The sequence below is a fragment of the Talpa occidentalis genome, unplaced genomic scaffold (assembly GCF_014898055.3).
Source record: "Talpa occidentalis isolate TD23 unplaced genomic scaffold, MPIMG_talOcc4v2.1 talOcc4.8, whole genome shotgun sequence".
Taxonomy (NCBI): Eukaryota; Metazoa; Chordata; class Mammalia; order Eulipotyphla; family Talpidae; genus Talpa; species Talpa occidentalis.
This window is the reverse complement of record NW_023605194.1, coordinates 36,554,439-36,580,378: the sequence shown is the minus strand read 5'-3', so window position 1 is coordinate 36,580,378 and position 25,940 is coordinate 36,554,439. Positions and strand designations below refer to the sequence as shown.

The 25,940-nt window shown below is 47.7% G+C and overlaps 2 protein-coding genes and 1 long non-coding RNA gene across 4 annotated transcripts; 1 reads left to right on the top strand and 2 right to left on the bottom strand.

Annotated features, from left to right (window-relative positions):
- Nucleotides 1-646: 646 nt before the first annotated feature.
- Nucleotides 647-6,903, bottom strand: TMEM254 (transmembrane protein 254). Of its 2 annotated transcripts, none has more exons than XM_037496065.2 (4): nt 6,372-6,624; nt 4,618-4,721; nt 4,364-4,423; nt 647-2,754 (listed from the first exon to the last, which is right to left on the bottom strand). In XM_037496065.2, the coding sequence occupies exons 1-4, from the start codon at nt 6,525-6,527 to the stop codon at nt 2,634-2,636; spliced, it is 441 nt and encodes a 146-aa protein (XP_037351962.1). In that variant the 5' UTR covers nt 6,528-6,624; the 3' UTR covers nt 647-2,633. The 2 variants fall into 2 exon arrangements, with proteins under 2 accessions (XP_037351962.1, XP_037351963.1); XM_037496066.2 differs by lacking the exon at nt 6,372-6,624 and adding an exon at nt 6,751-6,903 and having other exon boundaries at nt 648-2,754.
- A 3,499-nt stretch (nt 6,904-10,402) lies between these two features.
- Nucleotides 10,403-23,132, top strand: SFTPD (surfactant protein D). The gene is made up of 8 exons (XM_037496989.2): nt 10,403-10,426; nt 12,427-12,628; nt 19,049-19,165; nt 19,433-19,549; nt 19,881-19,997; nt 20,355-20,471; nt 21,006-21,089; nt 22,756-23,132. Exons 2-8 carry the CDS (start codon nt 12,430-12,432, stop codon nt 23,130-23,132), a joined length of 1,128 nt encoding a protein of 375 aa, XP_037352886.1. The 5' UTR covers nt 10,403-10,426; nt 12,427-12,429.
- Nucleotides 18,913-25,071, bottom strand: LOC129145015 (uncharacterized). The gene is made up of 3 exons (XR_008549985.1): nt 25,004-25,071; nt 19,362-19,465; nt 18,913-18,957 (listed from the first exon to the last, which is right to left on the bottom strand). It is a non-coding gene; the product is annotated as an uncharacterized LOC129145015 (long non-coding RNA).
- Between the last annotated feature and the right edge of the window lie 869 nt (nt 25,072-25,940).

Sequence of the window (25,940 nt, the reverse complement as noted above, 5' to 3'; positions counted from 1 at the left end):
GCTTCATAGACTTTGTTCTAAGCTCCTGGTTTGGAGTGGGGCTGGGGAGGAAAATCCAGTCTCTCTGTGGTGTTGACATCAAGTAGGATATAGTTTATGGATCTATAAAACAAATGACCTGTATCATTTGCTCACTAACCTCTTTTTTTCCTCTAAGCCACAATACCCCAAATAGGATTGTAGGATTTTACACTTTTGTCTTTTAAATAAAAAGTGAGACTACTCCTCTTACTGGCTGCTTAGAGTACATCAAATACAGATAGGAAAGGAAGGGAAAAGGTAAGTCAGAATGAAAGGTGACACTCATGTCCACCCTTTCTCAGTGGGTCATGGGCGGCTCTATAAACAATCTGAGGAACATATATCCTACTTGGGACATTCTATATTTACTGCTTAAACAACAAAACTCAAAACCCTGATGTTTGGGCCTCCCCAGTGGTGCAGCGGTTGAGCGCTGGGTTGCGAAGCTGCCCGCAGCCTCTGCAGCGCCGGTTCGATCCCCGGCTGCTAGGCGAGGGTCCCACGTGGCGCGCAGACCTCTCCTGCCATTTGCTGCTCCCCTCAGCAGTGTATTTCGTCAGTCTGCCTGTTCTGTTCCCCTCTCTGGCTCTGGTGAATTCTCTCACCCTCCCGCGCTTCTGACTGTACCCAGTGCATGTATAAATAAATAAATAAATCTTTGAAGAAAAAAACAAAAAACCCTGATGTTTGAACGGTACAAAGTTTTCAAATGTGTGATAACCAAAAGACATACAAAAAAAACAAACAAAATCTAGCCACCATTTGATTGGAGAATTCACAGCGTTTTATTCAAGTTAATCCATTTCATTCAACAAGCTGCCAAATTGTCCCTGGTAGCCTTAGTAGTATTGTTAGTCTTTTTTCTCTTTGGTAAGGACCATGCATTTAATCCTGTGCTGGATTTCCATGAAGTTTTAGCTTCATGATCAAAAATCATTTTCCTTACCAAAAAGTAACCTTTTAATCATAAGAAACAGAGGGAAAACAGATAGAAATTATTGCAGAAATTATTCCTCCACCAGAAACAACTTATAATCTTTAATCTTTCAGGACTGCTTTTACTTGGAACCTTGTTTTTTTGGGGGGGAGGGTCTGTTATTCACAAATATTTGCTTAAAACAAGTAACAAGCCCCGCTCACATAGGTGGTCCCCCAGGAAAGGAGCCCTAATGGATCTTAGGGGTGACAGTCATTCTACCGGAGCCAGGAAACAGAGTCAATAACTCTCTTGCCCCAACCAGTCAGTATTACCAGGTAAATGGAGAGGTAGTAACTAGCTGCATAACTCTTGGATTACACTCTCTAGACTAGGAATGATTATGTTGAGTAAAAACTGGAGGGAGACATCTACAGAATCTGGAGAAAATGGCTAAGAATAAGAAGGTGTGAAAAAGACAGACTTCCTACCAAGGAACCCACAGAAACAATGATGCAAGGACAACGTTAGCCTTGTACTTTTGAGAAGAGGGTACCCTGAATGGGTGTTAAAACTGTCACATGAAAACTGGAATGATTCTGAATGAGTTGAATGTAAAGTCAGTCTCTGTGCTTTGTTCAATAAATACTGATAGAACACCTGTGTGCAAGGCAGTGGGAGAGGGGCTGAAGGGAAAAATAAAGCTGGCAGTTGTCCTGATTTGAAGGAGCAATCTATCTACCAGTGGCCATCAGACCCCTGCACCCTACAGAACACTGTGCCCCAGGGGCCACTCAGAGGGAAGGGTCACTTCCTGCTGGCAGGAGCAGGGAAGACATGACCCAGTTCTTTCCCTTCGGCTGTCGGGGTGTGCTTCATTTCTCTATGTGATCACTCACTGCCTTTTCCAGGCACATGCTTACTTCATCTTTCTCGCTGTGAGAAATGGAAGTTTAAGAGGGTTACACAGGTAAGTCCCTGTCTTGCAGGTAGCTAATAAATATGTGTGTGGAATGCAGATGTTAAAATGAAGTGTCACTTTATCTTGGTTCTGCAAAGGAGAAAAAAATTGGGGAAAGGAGAGATAAGATAGTGGTGCTAAGGGTAAGGTGTTTAACCAGAAGGTAGAGCAAAGAGGCACCAACAAGCACATTCAGTGCGTGGTTTAAACAAGGCAAAGGGAGAGCACCACACAGCAGAGGACGGACCTCAGGATGCCCTCTGCCAAAAGACTCATCTGAAGAACTAGAAAACTAAAATCTTTTCCTACAATCTACTTAAACTCAACCAGAGTATATGTAAGAATAATGAATTAGAGGGTTTCAACTTTCTAGAAAGTAGAAAGATCAAGTAAACACAACATCCCCCTAAAAGGTGAGATTTGGGGTCTCCCAGGTGGTGCAAGGGGTTAGCACACAGCCTATGAAGCAAACTGCAGCCACTGCAGCACGAGTTCAATCCCCGGCCAGGGAGTTACCCACTTGGTGCAGCAGACCTCTCCTGACTGGCCTGCTGCTCCCCTTAGCTGGGTATTTCTGTCGATCTGCCTGTTCTTTTCCCCACCCTGTCTCTGGTGAATTCTCTCACCCCCCACACCTCTGGCTCCAGTTCTTGTATGCATAAATAAATCTTTAAAAAATAATAAAAGGTAAGATTTGAATGTCAAAGCATAGAGGAAAGTTTTTAGATATCTTCTTTAAGTTTGTTTTTGGCGTTTTGGTCTATAAGCAATCAAGATTGAGAGAGATGCTATCCCAAATAAGAAAGTTTGTAGGAACCAGAACAGCTGAGCCCAACCATTTGTGATGCCTTTAGACCTAAAAAAGAATAAAAGAAAAATTAGCTACCCGAATCTTAATGATTTTACAGGAGTTACTGTCTTTTATTTCCTTAAAAATGTATTCCTTTCATTTACTTTCATTGGGTTTATTTTGCCCCTGCCCTTCAGTTTCTTAACTAGAAGTTAGTTCATTTGTTTTCAGTGGTCCTGTGCATGTAAGATGGTACAATTTTTCCTGAGAAGTAGTCTGGCTACTGCCTAGTGCATGGTATTGTGCAAATATATCTCACTTGATTCTGCTGAGCAGATGGGGTTAAAAAGCACTGGTATGGCTTTAGAGCAAGAGTTTTAAAAATAAACTAGAGGTAAATCCTAGACAGGACAACTTCCAGATGTGACCTAGGACAAGTCACTCTATTTCTCTAAGAATCAGTTTTCTCTTCTGAAAAATAGGACTAACTATATTTAGCTCATGAAGTTTTGAAGTGATTTATCAGATAATATACACACAGGGCTTAGTAAAGGGCTTGGCACAGAATAAAAATAAGCATTTGTCATACAGTTATTCCAACTAAACTATTTTAAAAAAGCTCAAATTCAAGTTAATGGCTTGCTACAATCTCACCTTTATATAAATAAGCCTCATGTGGGTGACTTCTAATTTAAAAACAATGTATGTAGAAACAATTTACTTTTGCACACTAACGGATAAAAGGAGGAATATCAAAAGATCACCTTAATATATGCTGAATAAACATTTGACAAATTTCAACATCTGTTTTCAACAAACTTAGAAATAGAATGGAACTTCCTTATTCTGATAGAGGAGATCTATATAACTCTAGAAAAAACATGACACAAAATGTCAAGGTAGTAGTAATAAAGTATCTTAAAAAATTTTTCCACTTTTAGAAATAATACAGCAATAACAGAAATGATAATCTTGACCAGAAAAAAATTCATTGCAAAGCAATGAGGCATTAGTATAACCATTTTTTTTTCATTATACAATACATCATACTTTCTGTATGGTATATATGTACATATATTGTATATGTATATAAAACACAGACTTAAACAGGAATTTTTCTAGTTGTCTCATATAGCATTAGATTACCCTGGCATCTGCTGAGTAGGGTTTAGTTGAGGTGCTTTTAACTTGTATTGCATTTCAGAATTATCTTTGGAGGTTAAAAACTACAATATATTTCCATGTCTGAAGTAAGGGCGACCAGACTGGAATCGCTGGGTCTGTAAACCAGAAAGGTGTGTTTTGAAAAAGCTCCTCGGATGATTCAGTTGTGAAACCAGAATGGAAAATCACCAAGTAGGTCCATAATTTATATCTTTTTCATATTAGAAAGCAGCCTCCTCATCTTTTGTTTTTGTTGGGGCCATGCAGAGAATTTTTTAAAATAATAAAAAAAATCACTTAAATAAGTAATTGATTAACACAAGGGAAATGAATTCAATCATTAAATATTTACTGAGTTATCCCTCCAGGTTGGGCTCAGTATTCGGTGTGGGGATTCAACTCTACCCTGAAAGTGCTCTCAGCATACAAGTGCATGAATTATTTAAATGCAGTTACTCTCAACTTATATTAGGTGCCAACAGAAAAGCAACAAAGACCAAAGAACACTTACTTGCACAATACCATGGCATATGAGGACTCTCCCACATGAATCAGCCAGGCCAGCCAAAACCTAAAAAAGAGGTATCAGTCTAGTTTAAGGTGATGGTTATCTGCTGATGAACTTTAACACAGAAACTTCAAAAAGAAAGGTGTCTTAAAGTGAACTAGCTCCATTTAGACATCTAAAGGCAAATTCAGGGCTTCCAGATGTACAATAAGTCTGGAGCAGCAGCATCCACATTCTATTTCTGCAGCTCTACTTACCCGCTGTGCAGGAGGGTGTGATGATGGTCCACCAAGTATTGGGTAAAAGGGCCCAGGGGCCCTAGGTTCTGATAAGGTATGCTCTGAGGCCAGAAGACAACCCACTAAAAGAGAACCAGAGTTACAGAACACTTATTAGATTACTTAAATCAGTCATTTTATTTATTTATTTATTTTTTAATAGAGGCATGTTTTATTTATTTATTTATTTGTTTGTTTGTTTTGTTTATACATGCACTGGGTACAGTCAGAAGCGCAGGAGGGTGAGAGAATTCACCAGAGCCAGAGTGGGGAGCAGAGCAGGCAAAGGGACCGAGGTACACTGCTGAGGGGAGCAGCGGGTGGCAGGAGGGGTCTGCACGCCATGTGGGACCCTCCTCTGGTGGCCGGGGAGCAGCCGGGGATCGAACCGGCGCTGCAGAGGCCGCGGGCAGCTTCACAACCCAGCGCTCAACCGCTGCGCCACCGGGGAGGCCCCCAGGCATTTTATTTTTGAGAGAGGCTATGAAATGATCTTGATACTATAAGAACTAATACAAATGAAAGAAATTCTGAAGTCAGCTGGGCTTCCACTATATTTTCTAAAAACTATTCTTGGGAGATTGATGGTGAGCAAAGTGTGATTAAAAAACTGAGCGCCCAAGCTGGATGACTTCTATTTGTAATGAATTCCACCAAAAAACATTTACACTATCCAAATAGCTTTTCCTTACTTCAAATTGCACTTAGGGGCCTCCCCGGTGGCGCAGCGGTTGAGCGCTGGGTTGCGAAGCTTCTGCGGCGCCGTTCGATCCCCGGCTGCTCCCCGGCCACCGGAGGAGGGTCCCACATGGCGCGCAGACCTCTCCTGCCGCCCGCTGCTCCCCTCAGCAGTGTACTTCGGTCCTTCTGCCTGCTCTGCTCCCCGCTCTGGCTCTGGTGAATTCTCTCGTCTTCTGACTGTACCCAGTGCATGTATAAACAAAACAAACAAAGAAACTATAAAGCATGCATAACACACTTAGTCTCCATATTTTGCCCTCCTGTAATCCCACATTCTGAAGCTAGACAAAGCTCACTTGCACTCTCAGGGGAGAGCCTGTCTTCTTGATTCCACAACTATGCCATAACACTGATATCCTGATTTATTTTTTGTTTGTTTATTTATTTATTTATTTATACAAGCACTGGGTACAGTCAGAAGCGTGGGAGGGTGAGAGAATTCACCAGAGCCAGAGCGGGAGCAGAGCAGGCAGAAGGACCGAAGTACACTGCTGAGGGGAGGGCGGCAGGAGAGGTCTGTGCGCCATGTGGGACCCTCCCCCGGTGGCCGGGGAGCAGCGGGGGATCGAATCGGCGCTGTAGAGGCCGCGGGCAGCTTCGCAACCCAGCGCTCAACCGCCGCGCACCGGGAAGGCCCCCTCCTATCCCTTCTTACCAACTAAATCCTATCTTTCCTTTAGGTTTATCACCATTTTCCAAGCAATTTCAACTTCCTTAAACATTCTGCTTTGGAAGCCCTATTCTGACTTGGCAGGCTTACAGCAGCCTGTCAACCTGGCTTCCCCTCCGTGAGCTCCACTCAGAATAGGTCAAGTAAGGGACCCAAAGGCAGGAACGTCAAAGCAGAGAAAGTCCTGAGCCCACCCAACTTCCGCTTACTCCAGTATCCCAGGCAACTGCCGGCAGCGCATGCGCATGATCGAGTTCGTGCTCCTCGCCCTACACCGGCCAGGCGAGCCCAAATAGGCGCGGCATCCCGCCCCACGCCTCACCGCGAAATATCCCAGCGCCAGGACTGTCACCAGCGAGGGCAAGGGTCTGGCTGGACGGAAGTAGGCGGTGGCAGCCCTGCCGGCCTCAGCCTTCGCAGCCACCATCTTGAGCGATCTGAACACTTTGGCCGGGTGGGGAGCGGACTCCGCCCTCATGCAAGGAAACCTTGGGGAGCCGGTTTCTCAGGACGTAGAGCAGGCCGACCGATAAGCTCGCGTTGTCTCCAGTTTTTAGTTGCCTCCCTCTGCGCGCCGAGCTCGCAGGAGCCGAAATTGCGCCTGCGCAACCTCTCGCCTGCAAGCGCGCACCCAGTGCGCAAAGGGGGGTTCGCCCCTCTCGCCCAGGCTTGGGGAGTAGGGGGTTGAGTGCTGTCCTTACCGTGTAATAGCCAAAGGAGAAGGTTATGACGGTGCACCAGAAAAGGCTGCATCTCTGGAAGTACGCCTCATTGCCTGCTGCCTTCCCCATTGCTGCAGCACCCCCGGGATTGCGGGGCGGCACTGCGGGGCTGGAGACAAGCGGCAGGGCTGGGGCGGAGCCTTGGTGAGCGCTCCTCCCTTCCTTCCGGGAGGGAAACACGGATTCTGACACGGACTGGGATCTAGCGTAGACGACTCTTCAGTTTGTAAGGGAGACTTCTGGCTGAATGTCACTTTCCTAGCCTTAAGATAGAGGTGTTGGACTAGGTGTTGGACTACTACCTTGTCTGGTACCTGGTCTTAGAGAAAAGAATTTTCTATTGAGTATGATGTTAGCTGTGGGGATTTCATATATGACCTTTTTCTGTTGATATGTCCCTTCTGTTCCCATTTTTTGGGTGAGTTTTTAATCACACATGGATGTCGACTCTTTACTAGATGCATTCTCTGCTTCTATTGATATTGTTATAGGGCAGCCCCGATACAAAACAGGGTGCCTGACTGTGGGTCCTCACCCGCGCGGTTAAAAGGACTTATCAATGCTCTACTGCAGGCACACGTGAAAGGTAAATAAAAGGTTTATTTACAAGGGAAGGGGAAATGAGGAAATGTCCAACTCAGGGAGAAAAGTGGGAGACAAAGTTTTAAATGCGTCCCACCCGATCCGCCAATCAGGAATCCCAAATGGCACTCTGAGAGCTGGCCGCTAGCCAGGAGCCGTGAAGCCAGGAGGCGAGCAGACAGAGCGAGAGACCCCAAGGCCCACTTGTTTGGTTTTTATACCCAACCTGGCTGCTTAACTCCACCCCAGGTCCCAGCCACCTTCCCTTTGGTGGTGATGGGATTTGTCTTTCCCAATGTCTTGATGACTTTGGTCTGGAATGGGGGTGGGGTCCACAAAACCTGTATGGGATTAGCTCAGAACATCCTTTCCCCCTAACAATATGATCATGTATTTTTTATTTCCTTTTATTGATGTGGTGAATTATTTTGATTTTCCGCTGACTTTTTTTTCTTTCAAAACTTTGAGTGTATAATACTCTCTCCTGGGCATATTCTACTGGGAGTTTACTTTGTGGGCCCTGGGCCTGCCACAGGGACTTGTAGCCCTTGAAAAATGCTTTGAGTTATAAATTATGGTCCCAAACCAATCACTGTAAATTACTCTGGTTGTGCTTTGGTTGCTTAATGGACTGCCTTTTTAGCTGCTGACAGGTTATTTTCATAGGGCTGCCTCCTGCATTGGCAGACACTACCAGCCTTGATACTCTGTGGATATTTTTTAAAGTGTGGATACTGTTTGCTGTACCCACCAGGAACACCTATGCAGAGCATGCAATAACTTTCTTTTCTAAATATAATCAGCTTCCCCTGCCCCCCATCATTGGCTCACATCTGGGATATCATTTTACTGTGTTTACTAACACAGCTCTGAACTCTCCAACAGGACATCTGATGGGACTATCATCTCCCATAGCAGCCACAGGTCTCTGACATTATTGACCACTTGAATGGTCTTTTAAAATTCTTTCTCCTTAAGTTACAGAGTGGCAATTGGATTCCTCAATGGATTGGATTCCTCTCAGCCATATAGCCACTATTTTCCTCACAACAACAGCTCACCCAGGACTGATAACAATCCTATGATTGTTATCATGGGGGGAATCAGATGCCTTCATCTTATGAATATTATTTAAGTTTTCTCCAACAATTTCGAATCCTCTTGCAAATTTAAAATGTCGATATAATCTCACCATTCAAAATTCATTGGCTGCCCAGTTGGAATAGGTGGTTGACTGTGACCCCTCGTCTGTAGATATCCGTGGTCCATTAGAAAACACAGACCCACTATGCTGCTACTGGCCCACAATTAGCCACTTCATATGCAAATTCCAATGTAACATAGCATTATTGGATTGCTCCTTTCTTCTAACCATACCTCTCCACAGGAAGTAGAAATAATTCCAGGTAGATCTTGTATATTAGCCCCTTGTCGGTTGTATAATGTGTAAATTTTTTCTGCCATTCAATAAGATGTCTTTTTGATCCACTTATATTTTCTCTCACTGTGTAAAATCTTTTTTTGAGGTAATCTCAATTGTTCATTTTTGCTTTTTTAAAAAGATTTATTTATTTATGCATACAAGAACTAGGGTACAGGGAAGAGGTGTTGGGGGGCGGTGAGAGGACTCACCAGAGACAGAGTGGGAAACAGAACAGGCAGATGGACTGAAATACATTGCTGAGGGGAGCAGCGGGTGAGACAGGAGAGATCTGCTGCACATGTGGATAGCTCCCTGGCTGGGGATCGTACTCATGCTGCAGTGACTGTGGATAGCTTCATAGGTTTTGTCTTAACCCCTTGTGCCACCAGGGAGGCCCCCATTTTTGCTTTTATTTCCTTAGCTATAGGGCTGACTCAGTTTCCAAAAACATCTTTGTTATTGATGCAATAAAATGTACCATCAATGTTGTCTTCTTTATATTTAATCGTTAGATGTTTTATATCTAAGTCTTTAATCCATTTTGGATTTATTTTCATGTATGGAGTTATTGAGTGATTCAACATCTTTGTTTCACATGTGGCCTTCCAGTTTTCCCAGAACCATTTGTTAATGAGACTCTCCTTTCCCCGTTATAAGGACTGCAATATGGAAAACAGAAGACCTTTCTCTAGCTGCTGAGGGAATCTGGCATCATAGATTCTAGAGTACTCCAGGAGATGCTCCCAAGGTGTTTCAAATACCAGGAGTTAGTCAGCACTACCCATGGGGTGGCTGAAGGAAAGGCCTGGAGACATGGGGCTTCTGGTGTGTGGACATAGACAAAGAACTAAAGGAAAAGATAAAGTCACAGACATCTGGAAGAAGCAGACAACAGCAGTCATGGTGAGGTGGGCCTCACATTGCTGGAGCTGGAGTTTCCTTGGGAATGGCTGCAGCAGTGTATTAGCATCTCAGAGGGCTCTAGAGCAGCAAAGAAGGTGGGGACATGTGGGCAAGGAAGTTCAGGGAAGGCCATCCCACAAAAGGTAAGAGTGTGTGGCAGGGCAGGGGGCCCCTCTAAGATGTGATGTAAGAAGCAGAAGAGTGACCCCTGCCAAGTGGCAGCTCCTCCACCCTCTGCTTCCACAGAAGGGGACCTACACCAACCTCTGGAGCCCATCTACCTGCCCCACCTTGCCCAGCTATGCTAAGGAGTTCCCGGCTCTTTCCCAGTCTCTGGGCAGTAATGTTGAGATGAAAGAGGAGGAGAAGTGGACAGCGTGGATCCTGGCTTTTGGAAATTGCAGAGGCAGATTGCTTTTGCAGCAGTTGTTGGTCATTATACCACTGGTTGGTCTTCTCTGGATCTCGGGCTCCTGGACATCTGTAAAATACAGACAACGACGATGCCATTTAAATCACCGGTCTGCACTGAGGAGCAGTGTGATGAATACCAGTGGCAGGTTTCCAAACCCAGGTGGGGGTGAGAGTGACTGAGTCAATAAGGAAGAAAATTGCCCCACTTCTTGAAGAAAGTTCTCCAAAAACCGGAGCTAGGCAGCTCAGATTACAGGGCAGGTATAAATAGCCAGTGCCCGCCAAGGAAAGGCTATTTTGCCTGGAGATACTGGAGTCCTACAGGAAGAAACTGTGAGTGTCTCTCTCGTTGCCTCTCATTGTTTTGCCAATGCCCAGATAACCCCATACCCACGTGGGTGGTTTATCCTGACAGTATTGAGAAAGGCAGGGTCTGTGTAGGTGTGGGTGTGGGAAGTGGGGGGCTAGGTTGAGTGATAGGGAACTGTCTTCTTCCCCTCTCTTTGCTCCCTTTGCTTGGTAGGAGATTTGCACTCTGGGCTGGGGGAGGGTGGGTAAGTGCGAGATGACCCTAGACCCTGGGCAACATTGTTTGGAAGCCTCAGTGAAAAAATCCAATTCCAACTTCTTTCTCAGCTCTTTTCCATCCCTGATTTCTTCAGAAAGAAAAGAAACAGACCAGGCATTCCCAGGCCTGATTCTAAGCCCATCTTGGGACTGTGGGACAGGGATAAATATGCTTATATCTAAGCCTTTACTTTAAAAATACATGACTGGACTGGGTCTCTCTGATTTTCTAACCAATTTCCCAAGGGACCCTTTTTTTGTTCTCAATAAAATCTTAAAAATTGGCATAAGCTGAACACTGTGTGAGTTGTGGAGGCTGCGGCTCTATCCAGGCCATCTGCAGCCCCAGCTAAGATGCCTCCTATTTGTCGCAGGTCTGGACCCTGTAAGCTAGTTCTCTCCCAGGTCCCTTCCTGCTAAAACAGGAAGTGGTTGTTTCTGTGCTACTTGACGCTGTAGGGCAGACTACGTATTGTTTTATATTCTACGGCAGATTTTGGTGCAGGAACCAGAGCTGAGTCAGCTGCGGACTGGGGGGTTGATGTCCTTGCTCCAACCTGGGTCCTTCTGTCTTCACATGCAAGCCTCTGCCACGACAGGCGCAGCAAAGCTGCTGCTAGCCTGTGAAACACCGCTCCCCAACCCCCCCCCCCAACATGTTCTAGAGACTGCCAGGATGCCTAGGGAGGCAGTGGATTGCCAGAGGCTAGTGCAAAATAGGTGTTGTCCACAACTCAGAATCCCATACTGAAGAAAAAGGCACCTCTCTGGCCAGAAAGCCCCTCCCCTGCCACCACCTCTGCCTGCCGGGTGACCCCCTTTTCCTTTGCACACATCCCCTGCACTGGCTTTATTTTCATCCTCTGCAACTCCTGCAAGCTCATCCCATGCTCATAACTTTACAGCTTCTCTCAGAGAGTGGGGCGAAGGCCAATATGGGTGTTGCCTCAGCCCGGCACCCAACCTGCTAAGTTGCTAAGTCTCAGGTGGTGACTGAATGCCCTATTGGACACATGCTCTTTCTTACCCCCCAAATAGCCTTCCATTGACTGGGTGCATCTCACATGTCCCCTCTTCCCAGATTTCTGGGTGATCTGGTCAGAATGCTTCGGTGGCCCAGGCTCCTCCAGGTGTTAATGAGTATCTCTGAGAGCTTTCATCTGGGAATTTCCTCACTCAGACAGTGTCTAGTCTAGGAAGAGGAAATCTGGCAAACAAGTCACCACCAGCGATCCTGTGCTCTGAACAGATGCCACTAGGCACTCAGGACTCTGCTTCCTTCTGAGACCAGCACTTGAGACCTGCAGTGCTAAGCTGTCCCAGGCAGCAAGTGAGAGGACGTGGATGCGGCTTGTGGCAGTTAGGTCACCGACCTTAATGCTACTGACAGGGAGTGGGGATTCAGGGAGTGGAAAGGCCTGCCCAAAGGTACTCAAGGAATTCCAGATTTGACAGATGGCTCTAGTGAGCAATTCTCCTTCCTAGCCACCCTGCCGATGGCAGTGCCTGATGGAAGGCGCAGGAGGGACATCACAGGGCTTCTGAGACTAGGTAGATGCTGCTGTCAACCATGCCCGAGTTCCAGCTGGGGAAATCATGTCCTCCCTAGCCAGGCTGCATGCTCACCCTGTTCCTACATTGCTTCCAGAGCCCTGCTGCTCTCAGTCCCCAGGAGGGGAGAGAGGTGGGGGAAGTGCTTCTCCTGACCTCTGAGAGCTGGGCCAAGACTAGAACCAAGAGTGTGTCCTTTCTGTTCATCTGCCTAGGCCATGCTTCTCCTCCCTCTCTCCGTGCTGATCGTGCTCACACAGTCCCCGGGGGCGCTGGGAGCAGAAGTGAAGAACTATTCCCCGAGATCCGTGACCAACGCCTGCACTCTGGTCATGTGTAGCTCCTCGGAGACTGGCCTGCCGGGTCGCGATGGACGGGACGGGAGAGAGGGCCCCCGGGGCGAGAAGGGGGATCCAGGTAGACTGGGGCTGTGGGCCTGTCCTGTGGGAAGGGGGGGGGGCATTAGCATCACGGCCAACCGGCAACTCTGGATATTCTGTCATGGAAACCTCAGAGAGTCGCTTCTTCCCCAGGGGGCATTTTTCCCCAAACATCCAGTCCTCCGTAGCACTGCTTTGCCAGTTGACACATGACTGGCTGCCCAAGCCCTGGGTGCCTCCCTCCACCACTCAGCTGCTTGATTCCTCCCAAGGGTCTTCCCACTCCTCCCACCCCAAGAATGGGCAAATAGCGAGTCAATGACTGGTATTTGGGGGCCCTCTAGGCCCCTGTTCCAGCACTTGGCTGTCGTAAATCCTTATTAGATGGTGCTTGTGCTGGGCGTCAACAACTTTTAACATTTAATGAAACTCGACAGTATGCAGGGTGAGAAAGGACAAGGCTCTGTGGTGCTATACTCAGATACGATCAAAGAGATTTGCCCTAAATTCCTTATGGAGAGAAGGAAAGAGAGTTCATGTATCTTTGTCCATCCATCCCTGTGCTTAGCAATTCACTGGAGTATTCATTTAATCCTACCTGAAATCTTTTTTTTTAAAGATTTATTTATTTATGCATACAAAAACTGGGGTGTAGGCCAGAAGTGTGGGGTGGGGTGAGAGGATTCACCAGAGACAGAGTGGGGAGCAGAACAGGCAGCTCTACTAAAATACACTGCTGAGGGGAGCAGTGGGCGAGACAGGAGAGGTCTGTTGCTCCATGTGGATTAGCTCTCTGGCTGGGGATCGAACTTGTGCTGTAGTGGCTGGCAGTAGCTTGATAGCACTGTGTCTTTAACCCCTGCCCCACCAGGGAGGCCCCTACCTGAAACCTTACCAGGGACATATTAGTGTCATTTGGCAGATAAGAGACTGGATGTAGAAAGGCCCTGCCCCTGAAAAGCCACTAGTGTCCTGGGTCTCAGTTTGCTCACCTGTAAATGGGAACAATATCTGCCACACAGTGGTAAATGCTTGAGCCAAGGTTTTATTTTTGGTTGTTTTCAGGATAATGTTCCTGCTGCACCAGTCAGGTGTGTCACCCTGAGGGTTCCAAAGATGCTGACCATTCAGGGAATTACCTAAGAAATACTGGCCCACAGGGGAGGCTCTGGGTCTTTTTGGCAAGAAGGAGACCTCAATGAAGCAGCAAGGATGAAGGGACCCCAGTCAGTGGGCGAGGCCTGTGCAGGGGTCAGCTGTGTCTTCACCTTTCTGGGGCTGCCCTTTGGTTAGGGAGGAAGGAAACAAATAGCACTTCAGCTGGAAAGAATCAGTAAGATTCCCAGTACAAACAAGTATCTGTTTGTCCTTTACAGACAGAAAATGACTCCCAGCATGAATGGGTTGGGGCTTTGGGGCTTCCAAGTTGGAAGTGAACTTGGAAGAAGGGTGGTCTTCAAGATGCCCACTCACTTGGAGAATCCCAGCTCTCTCCAGTTCCCAGAGACTCTGGATTGCATCCCTGGGGCCCCTTTCTATGGTTGCCCTCTGAGCCTGTGTCCTGAAGCACAGCTGAGACCTCCCTTTCTGGCGCAGCTCCCTTACCCTATGCACGTGCCTGGCCCTGGGTTGGCACTTGGAGAAAGCAGCACACAGCCCAGCTGGCTCCTCTGGCTCCTCAATTCTAGTAACTTTAGTCACTCTATCATTATGGGCCTAAGAATTTCCTGGAGTGCTTGGAGCACGCTCAGATTCCTGACTCAAGTAGGTCTGGGTGGGGCCACTTGTGAAACCTCACCTACAAAATCTGATACAGACAGTCCCAGGAACCTGCAGTGAAGACAGGATGGGCCTGAGAGACAGACCATTGGCAGATGTGGGGGTGAGCTGTGGTGATGCCCCAGGCATAGCATGGAGGGCCAGTAAGACCTGGACCCTGACTTGGAGGCTGCCTTTCTAGATACAATTCCCTTATTCCTGAGTACTTTCAAAGGTTCCTACCCTGAGGGATCTAGTGAGAGACTTCCTTCAGGGATGCGAGTCTCCTAGGAATAAAATCTCTCACCTCACAGTAGCTAGCAAGGTCTTGCTCCAGCTTTGCCTACTTCTCTGATGTCACCTCTTTCTACTCCTCCCACACTCTGGCTCCTCTGGGGTCCCTAACCACACCAGCCCCCTACCTCCTCAAGGCTCTGTCACTTTCATGCCACAGACACTCTTATGACTCACTCCTTAACTCCTTCTCCAGCTTCCTCCCAGACCCCATTCTCAGGAAGTCCTTCTCTGGCCCCCTACAGACAAGACCCTTCTGCTAACATTCTTTATGCTTTACTATTCCTCTGTGGCAGTTATTCTGATCTAATAAGCCACATGTTGTGTATTTAAATTTTTGTTATATTTCTATGTAGAAGAGTTTTATGTTCCTTGAAAAAAGGATTGATGTTTTGTGTGTTTCACTACTAGTGTTAGCATTTAGGACAGTGCCTTGTGCATAGTAGAAACTCAGTGTAATGAATCATTATTCATCAGTATGGTTATTTGTTAAAATGAATGAACGTATGAAAGAGTGAATGAATGTGAGATACAAAGGATTTCAGTAGAGTTAAGATTGGCCAAATTGCTTGTCCATAAAACTTCACCCTAAGTGCTAGGCCTTTGGGGGCTATTAGGATGCAAAATTACTTCATGGGCAGCCACAGGGCTTGCTGTTGAAGAGTGTTCCTCTTCCACCTTAGTCCTCCCATGGCCTCCATGCACCAAGCATGGGCAACCTCTAGTGCTCCCTTCTAGGGAGCAACTTTTTTTTCTTAACCTGTCTGCCTGCTGTCATCCTAGCCAGTGTGGACCCCAGAAGGCATCTCTGTCCCCAGCGCAGTTTGTGTGAGATGTGGGGTTCATCCTGCAACCCTCTATTCCATTTCAATCCTACTCAGAATTATAGTAAAAGCAGGACACAATGCCCATCAGCACAGAGCCTCTCAGCCACCATTAAAAGTACAGCCCCCCACCCCCACCCCCTCCACAAGTACATTCCTGCCTCAGGCAGGCCTGGCTCTTCTGTCCTAGGAGCTGGGTTTCTAAATCTGAATTGTGCCCTCCCCTCTACAAGTCCTTCCAAATCCTCCTCAGCCATGAAGTCCTTTCTCCTTCCTCAGGAAGAGAGGCGTGTGTATGTGTGTGTGCTGGGATTATAGGTGTGGTGATGGGGGAGGGACTTCTCACCTACTACCTCTGCCTCATATTTCAAAATCTTTTTACCAATTCGTTGAAGGCCAGGAACACTGTTAATTTTTGCTTCTCACCTAGTGCTAAACATGAAGTCATGCTCCACAGGTGGTTTCCTAGTGGACACATAAAATAATGAACAAATAAACCAGTGAATTAGTAAGTTAGTACCACTGATTGTTAGATGTCATTTCTTATCTATTTGCACGTGAATGTTTATTAGTAGCTTTATTAACAGTGGAAACCACCCAAGCATCCACTAACAGATGAATGGATAAAGAAAATGTATTCTATACATACAATGGTATATCATTCAGTCAGACAGTGGAAATGAAGTAGTACTGAGATATGCTACATGTGGGTGAACCTCAGAAACTCTGCTCCAAGTTTAAAGAGCCAAATACCAAAGTTCTTATATGATTCTGTTTCTATGAAATGTCCAGAATGGGTAACAGACAAAAGGCTGAACAATGGTAGCCAGGGGCTGGTGGGTAGGGGTTGGGGGGGGGTGGTTAGGGAGTGACTGCTTAGTAGACCTGAGGTTTTCTTTTGGGGTGATGAAATATCTTTGAGCTAATAGAAGTGGGAATTGCCCAACATTGTGCATGTGCTAAATGTCATTGAATTGTATACTTTTAAAAGTTTTAATTTTGTGTGATATAAATTTTAACCCAATAAAAAACAGATTAACTAAAAGAATTGAGTGTGTAAAGTCATAACTATGGATAGCCATTTGCTCCCTTTAGTTTTTTTGGGTAAACCCTGCATAATTTCAGGCTTGGACTGTTTTTCTTGAGATAACTTGTCTCTTTGAAAATGTTTCATCATTTTTCAATTACAAAAAAACAATAGGTGGCCACTAAAGAAAAACATAAAGATGAAAATTAAAATTACCTTAATTGTATCACTTGGAAAGAACAACTGTTAGCACTGGTTTATGCCCACCCTGTGGTTTTTCCATTATATTACATATAATTATATATTATACCCCGCACTTGCATGCACATATTTTTGAAACAAGATCATTTTGAACAAAGTGGTTATAGCACTACTTTTATCACTTATTAGACAATAATTTGATCCATTTTCTATAGCTTCATGAGCATTTTAGCTGCCTTTTCTTTTTTATTGAATGCACTTGAAATATAACATTGTATTAGTTTCAGGCAACAACATGATTCTATATTTGGTTATATTGCAAAATGATCAGTGTAAGTCTAGTGAACACTCATCACCACACCTAGTGGCAATTTTTTTCTTGAGATGAGAACTTTTTTTTCTTACATTTTAAAAGGACAGGTTTATTAGGAAAAGGAGAAAGGAAAAGAGACACAGCACCGACACAGGCAGGCAGAGAGCTTCCGCTGCTGCTTTGCAAAGGGAAAAGGTTTGTGAGAAGAAATGCCTGCATAGTCACAGGCGGACGGGGCGGCAGCCTCGAGATGTGAAATTTTAAGATCTACTTTCTTTGCAACTTTCAAATATGCTATCATTTTTTATTTATATATTGTTTACATCATTGTTCATTTTTTTTTTTTTTGTATTTCATTTCTGAATTCTTTTTTTTTTTTTTTTAATATTTAATTTTATTTTTATATTCCCCCATACAATTGCAAACGCCCCATTCTGACCCCAATCCTTCCCCTCCCGCCCCCCACCCCCCAAAAAGTGTCTCTGGTTCATAGTTTTTTGTTGATTTTGATTTTCACTTTACTTTCTTATATTCATTTTCCTGGTCCCTTATTTAAGTTTTCTAGATTCCTGCTATGAGTGAGACCATCCGGTATCATCATTGTTCATTTTTAAGCAATGTTTGCTTCCCCCCCATCTCGGGTGTAGTCCCCATAGAGTTTCCTTCCCCAATGCACCTGTGCACCATCATGACAGTCCCCTGTGCTCCTCCCTCCCTCTGACCCCTCTGCCTCCTCCTCCCCTGCACTATGTTTCTGGTTTATAATTGTCTGTTTATGTTTGTTTTGTTGTGTTGTGTTGTGTTTTGTATTATTATTACTTTTTCCCCTGATGTCTTATTTGTTTCCCCTATATCCCTCCTATAAGTGAAACCATCCCATATTTTTCTTTTTCCTTCTGACTTATTTCACTGAGCATAATTTCTTTTAGCTCCTTCCATGTTGCTGTGAATGGCATGTGTTTATCTATTTTGATTGCTGAATAGTATTCCATTGTGTATATATTAACCGTAGCACCACACTGTATGTTCCCTTCCCAAGACATACTGGAGGTTGTAACTGGTGGTTTGTACCTTTTGACCCCCTTCATGCATTTTGCCTGTTCCCCAATGCCACCTCTGCCAGCCCATCTGTTCTTTGCATCTATGAGTTTGCTGGTTTTGTTTGTTTAGATTCCACATAGAAGTGACACTATACTGTATTTTTCTGTGTCTGACTTACTTTACCCAGCAGAGTGTCCTAAAGGTCAATCACATTGTAACAGATTTCCTTCTTTTCTAATGGCTGAATGATATTTCAACGGTCTGTGCCCCTCACATTTTCCATTCATCCACCCACAGACCCCCAGCCTCTTGGCTGCCTCACGTGTCTCAGCTGCCGGAAGCAAGGCTGCAGCTAGATGGTGCATATGTTTTTTTAAGTTAGTGTTTTTGTTTCTTCAGATATTGGAATTGCTGGAGCATATGGTAGTTCCATTTTTAATGTTTCAAGGAACCTCTATATTATTTCCCATAGCGACTGCGCCAACTTACATTCCCACCAGCTGTGCACAGTGGCTTCCTTTGCTCCAATCCTCACAAACACTCGCTACCTCTTGTCTTTTTGGTAACAGCCAGTCTGACAGGTGTGAGGTGATAACTCCTGTGGTTTGGATTTGTATTTCCCTGATGATTCGTGGCAGGTGTCATTTCTGTTATAAACTTTGGTTCTGAGAACGGGAGAGACGGGAGTCCATGATCAAGGTAAATGCAGACATCACCTGCCTTGAGCACAGTGGCCAGGGAAGGTTCCCGTATGGGGAGTCAAACAGGCTGGGCTTGTTTGACTCTGGCACCACCTTTAACTCTGGCAAGCTGTTTTCTCACCTGTAGATGGGAATGTGGGCCCCTATTTGCTGGATCACCACTGGACTGAGGCGTGTGGAGGTGGAATTTCTACATCCTTTGCAAACCTGAAGGGAGGAATGACAGGTGCTGGCTTCAGGGTGCTGGCTCCTGCTGGGTCCAGAGCCAGTTTTATGCCCATTTCTTCTGCTGCTACAGGTTTGCCAGGACCTATAGGGCAAGCGGGGATGCCGGGAGCAGCTGGCCCAGTTGGAGCCAAAGGAGACAATGGCTCTGCTGGAGAACCTGGACCAAAGGGAGACTCTGGACCACGTGGTGAGCCGCTGGGCGTGGAATGCAGATGTCTACAAGTGGTGCTGTTGCCACTGGGCTATGCCAGCAGGCACGGACAGATCCCATCCCAAGAAGGAGGAAGCAGGTCATCCTGAAGGTGGCACTGGGTTACTTTAAGGAAAACTGGAGTTACTGTTGGGTGTTATCTTTAGGATGAAGATGCCTCTCACTCTCTTACCTTTCACATCGTATCCTGCACTCCCGCTCTAAGAAGCTTTAGTGTCACTGATGGCTGCTCCCTTTCCCCAGGACCTCCAGGACCTCCAGGTATACCTGGTCCAGCTGGAAGAGAGGGCCCTTCAGGGAGGCAGGGGAATGCAGGAGCACAAGGCAAACCAGGCCTAAAAGGAGAAGCTGGGCCCAAAGGTGAGTATGTGTGTCCTTCTGGGAGGCATGAGAAAGAAATGGCAGTGCTGTCCCTGACGCATCCCAGGACTTGCACTGAATGCTGGAGAAGCCCAAACCATCGGCTCTGACTATGGGCCCTTCTGCCCACACCCCCACATTGACAGGATTTCCTGTTACCCTTCACAGAGGAACGCCAGGTAGTAAGGAGTAAGGTCTCCCTGGTTCTCTCTCCCCCTGGAGCTCTGGGTGAAAATTTCCCCCCACCCTGAGGAAACAATAGGAAACAATGAATTCATAGGAAACAATGAATATGTCGTCAGCATGTTCATCCAATTTGTTCCTTCCTCAGGAGAAGTGGGTGCCCCGGGCATGCAAGGATCTGCAGGGGCAAGAGGCCCCACGGGTCTTAAAGGAGACAGAGGTGCCCCTGGTGAGCGTGGAACCCCTGGAAATGCTGGGGCAGCAGGTGAGTAAGGGAAGAAGCTAGGGCAGAGCTCTACATCTCTTGGGTACTGCCAGCCCCCTCCACCACTGCCACCCAACGAGTCAGAGTGGCATTGCTGGGGATGGGGAGAGTCCTACCAAGGAGGGTGCATTGGTGGGCTCTGAGAACTGGGTACATTCGGGAGAGTGGGGTGAGCAGTGGTAAATGGATTATCCCCAGGGGAGGTTGGCTGTTGGATGACAGGGATAGTCAGTGCACGACTGGGTTCCAGTCTATATATGGGGAGGGAATGAGCTGAATAACAGGACAGTTCTTACACTGGGAGGGTGAAAATGTTGGAGAATGTGTATAGAGCGCACCCAACTCTCCTGTTCCCAGGACCACCTGGAGTTATGGGTCCACAGGGGTCGGCAGGTGCCAGGGGCCCCCCAGGACTGAAGGGGGACCGAGGTGCCCCTGGTGACAAAGGAGCAAAAGGAGAGAATGGACTTCCAGGTAAGGTAGCATCCATAGCCATGAGAGCTCCCACTAGGGCACAAGTGGGGAGGACACCCCCCTCTCCCAGATGCCAGCCCCTTCGAATGCACATGGAAGCAGGAAAGGCTGCTGGGCTGGGAGGAGGTTGGTCCTGAGCGACTTCGTCATCTGCTCACCAGGGAAAGCATAGTTCCCTTCTCCATTCACAGGACAACTTTGACCTTCAGTAACCCAGTGGCTGGGGAGTACTTGAGGAACATGTGTTCAAGCCTCCTCCTTCCATATAAAGGATCCCAGAATTTGAAGTTAAAATGTCACCTGGTTGAGAGTCACAAGGTGCAGGGACCTGCTCAGGGAACAACTAGTTCATGGCAGAACCACAGCAAATCTAGAGGGCTGAGGGGCTGGCTGTGTCAGCAGATGTGGGCTTCCTGGGAGTCACTTCCAGTTCCTCCCCTCCCCCTCTCATATGTGCCCGCAGCAGGGCACCCTCCCCTTCAGCTGACCCCAGGTTGTATGGACAAGTCTTCACTCATCCTTTCTTGCCTGCAGACATCACTGCTCTGAGGCAGCAGGTGGAAGGCTTACAGCGACAGGTAAAACAACTCCAGGAGGTCTCCTCTCAGATTGAGAAAGGTGAGATCCTGGGCCTCAACCTGTGGCAGGCACCTGAAGTGAGACCCCAGACTGGGTCTGGGCCCTGGATTGGAATGGGCTGGGAACATATTTGGGGCTCGACCTGGGACTGAGGCAGGCACAGGGCTAAGGAAAGACTGGGACCGAGCATGCAGCCATGTGCTCCAGGATCTGGAAGCAGATGCAAACAGGAAATGCAGCCATGGCTATAGTTTCGGACTGGTGGAAGCATGGCCATGGTTGAGGGCACCTGGCTCCAGTACTCCCTACCCTGCAGCAACACCACCACCTGAAACATGAGACTGATGAATGCCCTGAGCAGGTCAAGAGACCTTCCCCCTGCTTACCCTGTGCTGATCCCATGATAGACAAGGGGACCCTCCAACCGAGGATACATTGCTCACCACTCTGGGGCCAGGTGTGTGAGTGCTCAGAGATGTTACTACACAGCCCAAGGCAACAGAGACTCCAACACCGTCTTGAGAGCTGGGCTGGGCTGCTGCCCTGCTGTGTGACCTTACTGCCCAAGGTCAGTGGGGCCTGACCTAGGTGTATGGTCATCAGGTCTCTCATACCAGACTTGCCCACGGGCCTGGCAGGGGGCAGGCTGCTGCTGGAATCTGGCCAGTGCTGGGCTCTCCCTGTACCCCTCAAAGAGTTAAAGCAGAGATTCTTCCCTAACCCTGGAACCCTGAGGAGGCAGAGGCCTTTGGGAGCACATGCGTGAGGCCCTGAGCCTTTTGGAATCTTTCCCTCAATCTTCAACCGCTTTTCCCTTCTTCTGCTCTCCCTGACCTTAGCATTGTGTGCTCAGCAAATTGTATTCATTAAAAAAGCATTTTCTGAAGGAGCAGAGCCAAAAGGCTCTGCTTTTTTGGTGAGACATAGAGTTGGCTCCTAAGCATGCAAGTCTACCACGTACCTAAGTACCAAGGAGAAGAGCCAAGCATTTGGCATGTCTTCCTCCACCCACAGGCATGTTGGCACAGTCACTCACTCACATGTGCCCTGATGCACCAAAGGATTATGCACACTTAGGCCCCCGCCACATCTGTGAGAACTTCAGAGCCATCATTCACCCCATATGCCTGCATCTATGAGCACACATGTGCACACGCAGAAAGATGCACACACACCCAGTGAGAAACCGCGGAAAGGGAAGTGACCTTTCCCTGGCCCATCTGTCAGTCATTGCCATTATTGCCAGGGTGGGCTGCACCCTGATTCTCAAACAGGCCTCTCTCCATCAGTGACCTCACTCAGAAGCCCTGCAGACTACATTTCCCTTTCCCAAGTCCTTCTGGCTCTTCATAGTAACTGAAAGAACTGTTTCCACCATAGAACATAGGGTGAAACAGAGTGGACATGTCTAAGCTTAGTGTCAGATCAGCCAGGTTTAGTTCTCAACTCTACCTGTGATGGCTGTGTGACTCTGGGCCTCTTACTTAGCCTCTCTGAGTTCCAGTTCCCATCTGCCCCCAAAGACCACAGTGCCGCCTCACAGCGTGCAGGATGGAGCTGGGGCTGCTCTGAACTAAGTGTCTGCCTTTCATCCCAAATGGGGCCCTGTTCCCCCAGGTACAGGTAGAACTATGGTCTCAGCACCCCTGAGCTCTGGCAGGGGCTGCCACACCCCCCACCCCACCTCACTCTTCTCTTCTCCTAGTGGGGCTCTTCCCCAATGGCCGAAGTGTGGGCAAGAAGATCTTCAAGACAGCAGGTTTTGAAAAAAATTTTGAGGAGGCACAGCAGGTGTGCACACAGGCGGGGGGACAGATGGCTACCCCTCGCTCAGCTGCTGAGAACGAGGCCTTGCAGCAGCTGCTCACCGCTGAGAATAAGGCTGCTTTCCTGAGCATGACTGACATCCAGACGGAGGGCAAGTTCACCTACCCCAAGGGGGAGCCCCTGGTCTACTCCAACTGGGTCCCAGGGGAGCCCAACAACAATGGCAAGGCGGAGAACTGTGTGGAGATCTTGACCAATGGCAAGTGGAATGACAAGTCCTGCCAAGAGCAGCGCCTCGTGGTCTGCGAGTTCTGAGTCCAGGGGGCAGGAGGGGGCATTGGGGCCCAGACCCGTGTCCTGCCAACACCCCAATAAAAGCTGACACTTGTGCTCTGAGGCCGGGCTTCCCCACAGAGGTATATGACTGGTCAGGGATCGCTCCCACAGACGCAGTCTCACAGCACAAACAAAACTGGCTTCACGTTCTGGAAGCCCTGCCAGAGAAGGGGCCAGCCTGCTCCCCCTGACGCAGAGGGGAAAATTGAGGACCCAGTGAGTTCTCCTCTGCCTTCCTCCTCCTCCTTCCTCTCCCCGCTCCTCCTCAAATTCCCTTCTTTGCTGGTCCTCATCTCGCCATCCAGGACTCCATCTCTTATCCCTCTGCCTGCTCCTTCTCTCTCTTTGCTAGACCCTCCTCCTCTTTTTGCTACTTAATAGTGGAACCTCAACCCCACCTGACGACTGGTGCCTGAACCTTAACTCTGGGTTCTCCTCTCTCCTTACACTCACCGCAGGGGTGAGTTCATACTGTCCTGTGGCTCCAAATTCCTACTCCAGGCAGATGGCTCCTGCATGAACATCTCCCTGCACCCCAGACCACCAGTGAATGCACACTGCCCCCTGCTCCCTGGGCCGGGAGCCATCAACACAAACCAGGGATCTGGCATAGCGTCTGCCTCCAGTGACCTCCCACACAGTGGACTCCTCATCCCGACACTGCCTGCTGGGTCTGTCCTGTGACTGCCTTGGCTCATGGGAAGGAGCACCAGGCACACAATTCCAACTCCACCTGAAATTTCAGGGTCTCCAGCCACACTTAGACATACCCCAGCCCTCCTTGTCTGGCAGGAATATTCTTTTCCACTCCACCTCAGAGATCATCTAGTCAAACCCTCCTCATTTTATAGACATGGAAACCACAGGAGGGGAGGGGACCTGGGTGAGACCACAGGTAGTATCAGTGCTTAAACTGGGTCATGACAAAGGTCATCTGACCTCAAAGCTTATACATTCAACCTGTAAATTTTTAAGCCAAAGTCCTCTGTAGGTTTAGTAGATTTTTTACTATGGCTTGAGTGACACAGGCTCACAGAAGGGGGCAACAACACCCTTCCCCCCACAGGACACCAGGCACTCTGCCCTTGGTTCCCAGGGTTTTGACTCCTGCTCTTTCTGGCTCTTCAACAGACCCCAAATCCCCATTCTCAACATTCGTGCTGTCACACCCTGCAATACTAAAAAAAGTCCCCAATTCCTGGCAGCTTTGGAAGTATTAATTACACAACAATGAGCAAAGAGCTCTCCAGGGCAAAGGCCACTCTTGGACACACTTGTCGAGGGGTCTTAGAAAGGCCTTTTCCGTGACAAGTAAGAGAAAACAACCAGATCTAATTTAAGCCAAAGAGAAACATTTTTTCCCCTAATAATGGGAGAGTTCCGAACTGACTCAAGAAGATGAGGTCAGAGGGGAGGAGGCAGCATGAAGGCTGTTCCCCTTGCAAATCCCTGTGCCTCTTCCCTCTTTCCTTCCTGCTTCCTCAGCTGCCCAGGTTTAGGGGACTATAGGTCGATGGGTCATAGAGATTGCCACACAGAGATCAGAAACTCAGAACTCCTGTGGGAATCGACCAACCTGTCTCAGATGCTCAGCTGTGGCCCAATTAGCTAAACCCAAGGGTGGGACCACACAGAGTGATGCTGGGACCCAGGTGGGGTCCAGGTGGTCTGACAGACCCTCTAAAAGTGATCACTACCCTTCCCAATGCTTAAGCAGAGCCTGTTTCTTGACAAGAGGGAAAGAAGAGGGGCCCAACTCTGTGGCTCAATTGGAAGAAAAGAAAACTGCCCGTGGGGTTGAAGGCCAGGAATGCTGGCATCCACACCCGAGGGGGAAATATCAGACCCACCTGCATATGGACCATGGGGCTGGTTCGCTCTCCAGCATGAGAACAAGTAAGGAGGGTGGGCTCTGTACACTCAGCCTAATGAAAGAAGAGAATCAGTATGAGTATCTCAGAAAATTCGCGTCCTAACCCGTCTTGAACACACAGGCCTCTCCTGTACTGTAATATTCACCGGCAAAGGTCAACACAGATCTTAATTGGTATCAGCCCACCAACCATATACAGCCAGTTAGTAGCCTACATGCCAAGTGAGACCAGGAGTGACGCTTACATTCTCAGGAGATGTCATAGTCCTTAATTGCCGGGTGACAACATGGGGAGCAGCCTGGGATCCTACATGTCTGGAAGCGGGGGTGGGTGGGTGGGGGGCAACCACAGCAGTTTCATAGGGAAATCCCTGTTCAGTTTTTTTTTTTTTAAGATTTGTTATTTATTTATGCATTCAAGAGCTGGGGTACAGGCCAGAGATGAGGGGGTGTGTGTGTGTGTGTGTGTGTGTGTGAGAGAGAGAGAGAGAGAGAGAGAGAAGAGAGAGAGAGAGAGAGAGAGAGAGAGAGAGAGAGAGAGAGAGAGAGAGAGGATTCACCAGAGACAGAGTGGGGAACAGAACAGGCAGACTGATGAAATACACTGCTGATGGGAGCAGCAGGCAAGACAGAAGTCTACTGAGCCATGTGGATTGCTCCCTGGCTGGCCAGGGATCGAACTCGTGCTGCAGAGGCTGTGGATTGCTTCATAGTATGGTGCTTAACCCCTTGTGCCACCAGGCAAACCCCCCTGTTCAGTTTAATAGTATTTCCTCATGCCTCCTCCTGGTTCTCAACCCTCCTGTTGCCAAACCAGCCCACATCCCCATGACGAGCCAGTAGGGAGCCCTCTAACACCTGTCAGCATTCTAGATCCCCTTGTTCTAAAACACTGACCACTAAGTTGCATAAGT

Excerpts from the sequence above, each read along its gene's own strand:
- TMEM254 (XM_037496065.2), bottom strand. The coding sequence starts at position 6,527 with ATGAGGGCGGAGTCCGCTCCCCACCCGGCCAAAGTGTTCAGATCGCTC. Across the intron at positions 4,722-6,371 it reads TGGCGCTGGGATATTTCGCG|TGGGTTGTCTTCTGGCCTCA; the intron begins GTGAGGCGTGGG and ends GTTCTCTTTTAG. Across the intron at positions 2,755-4,363 it reads TATGCCATGGTATTGTGCAA|GTCTAAAGGCATCACAAATG; the intron begins GTAAGTGTTCTT and ends ATTCTTTTTTAG.
- SFTPD (XM_037496989.2), top strand. The coding sequence starts at position 12,430 with ATGCTTCTCCTCCCTCTCTCCGTGCTGATCGTGCTCACACAGTCCCCG. Across the intron at positions 19,998-20,354 it reads TGGAAATGCTGGGGCAGCAG|GACCACCTGGAGTTATGGGT; the intron begins GTGAGTAAGGGA and ends TCCTGTTCCCAG. Across the intron at positions 21,090-22,755 it reads CTCCTCTCAGATTGAGAAAG|TGGGGCTCTTCCCCAATGGC; the intron begins GTGAGATCCTGG and ends CTCTTCTCCTAG.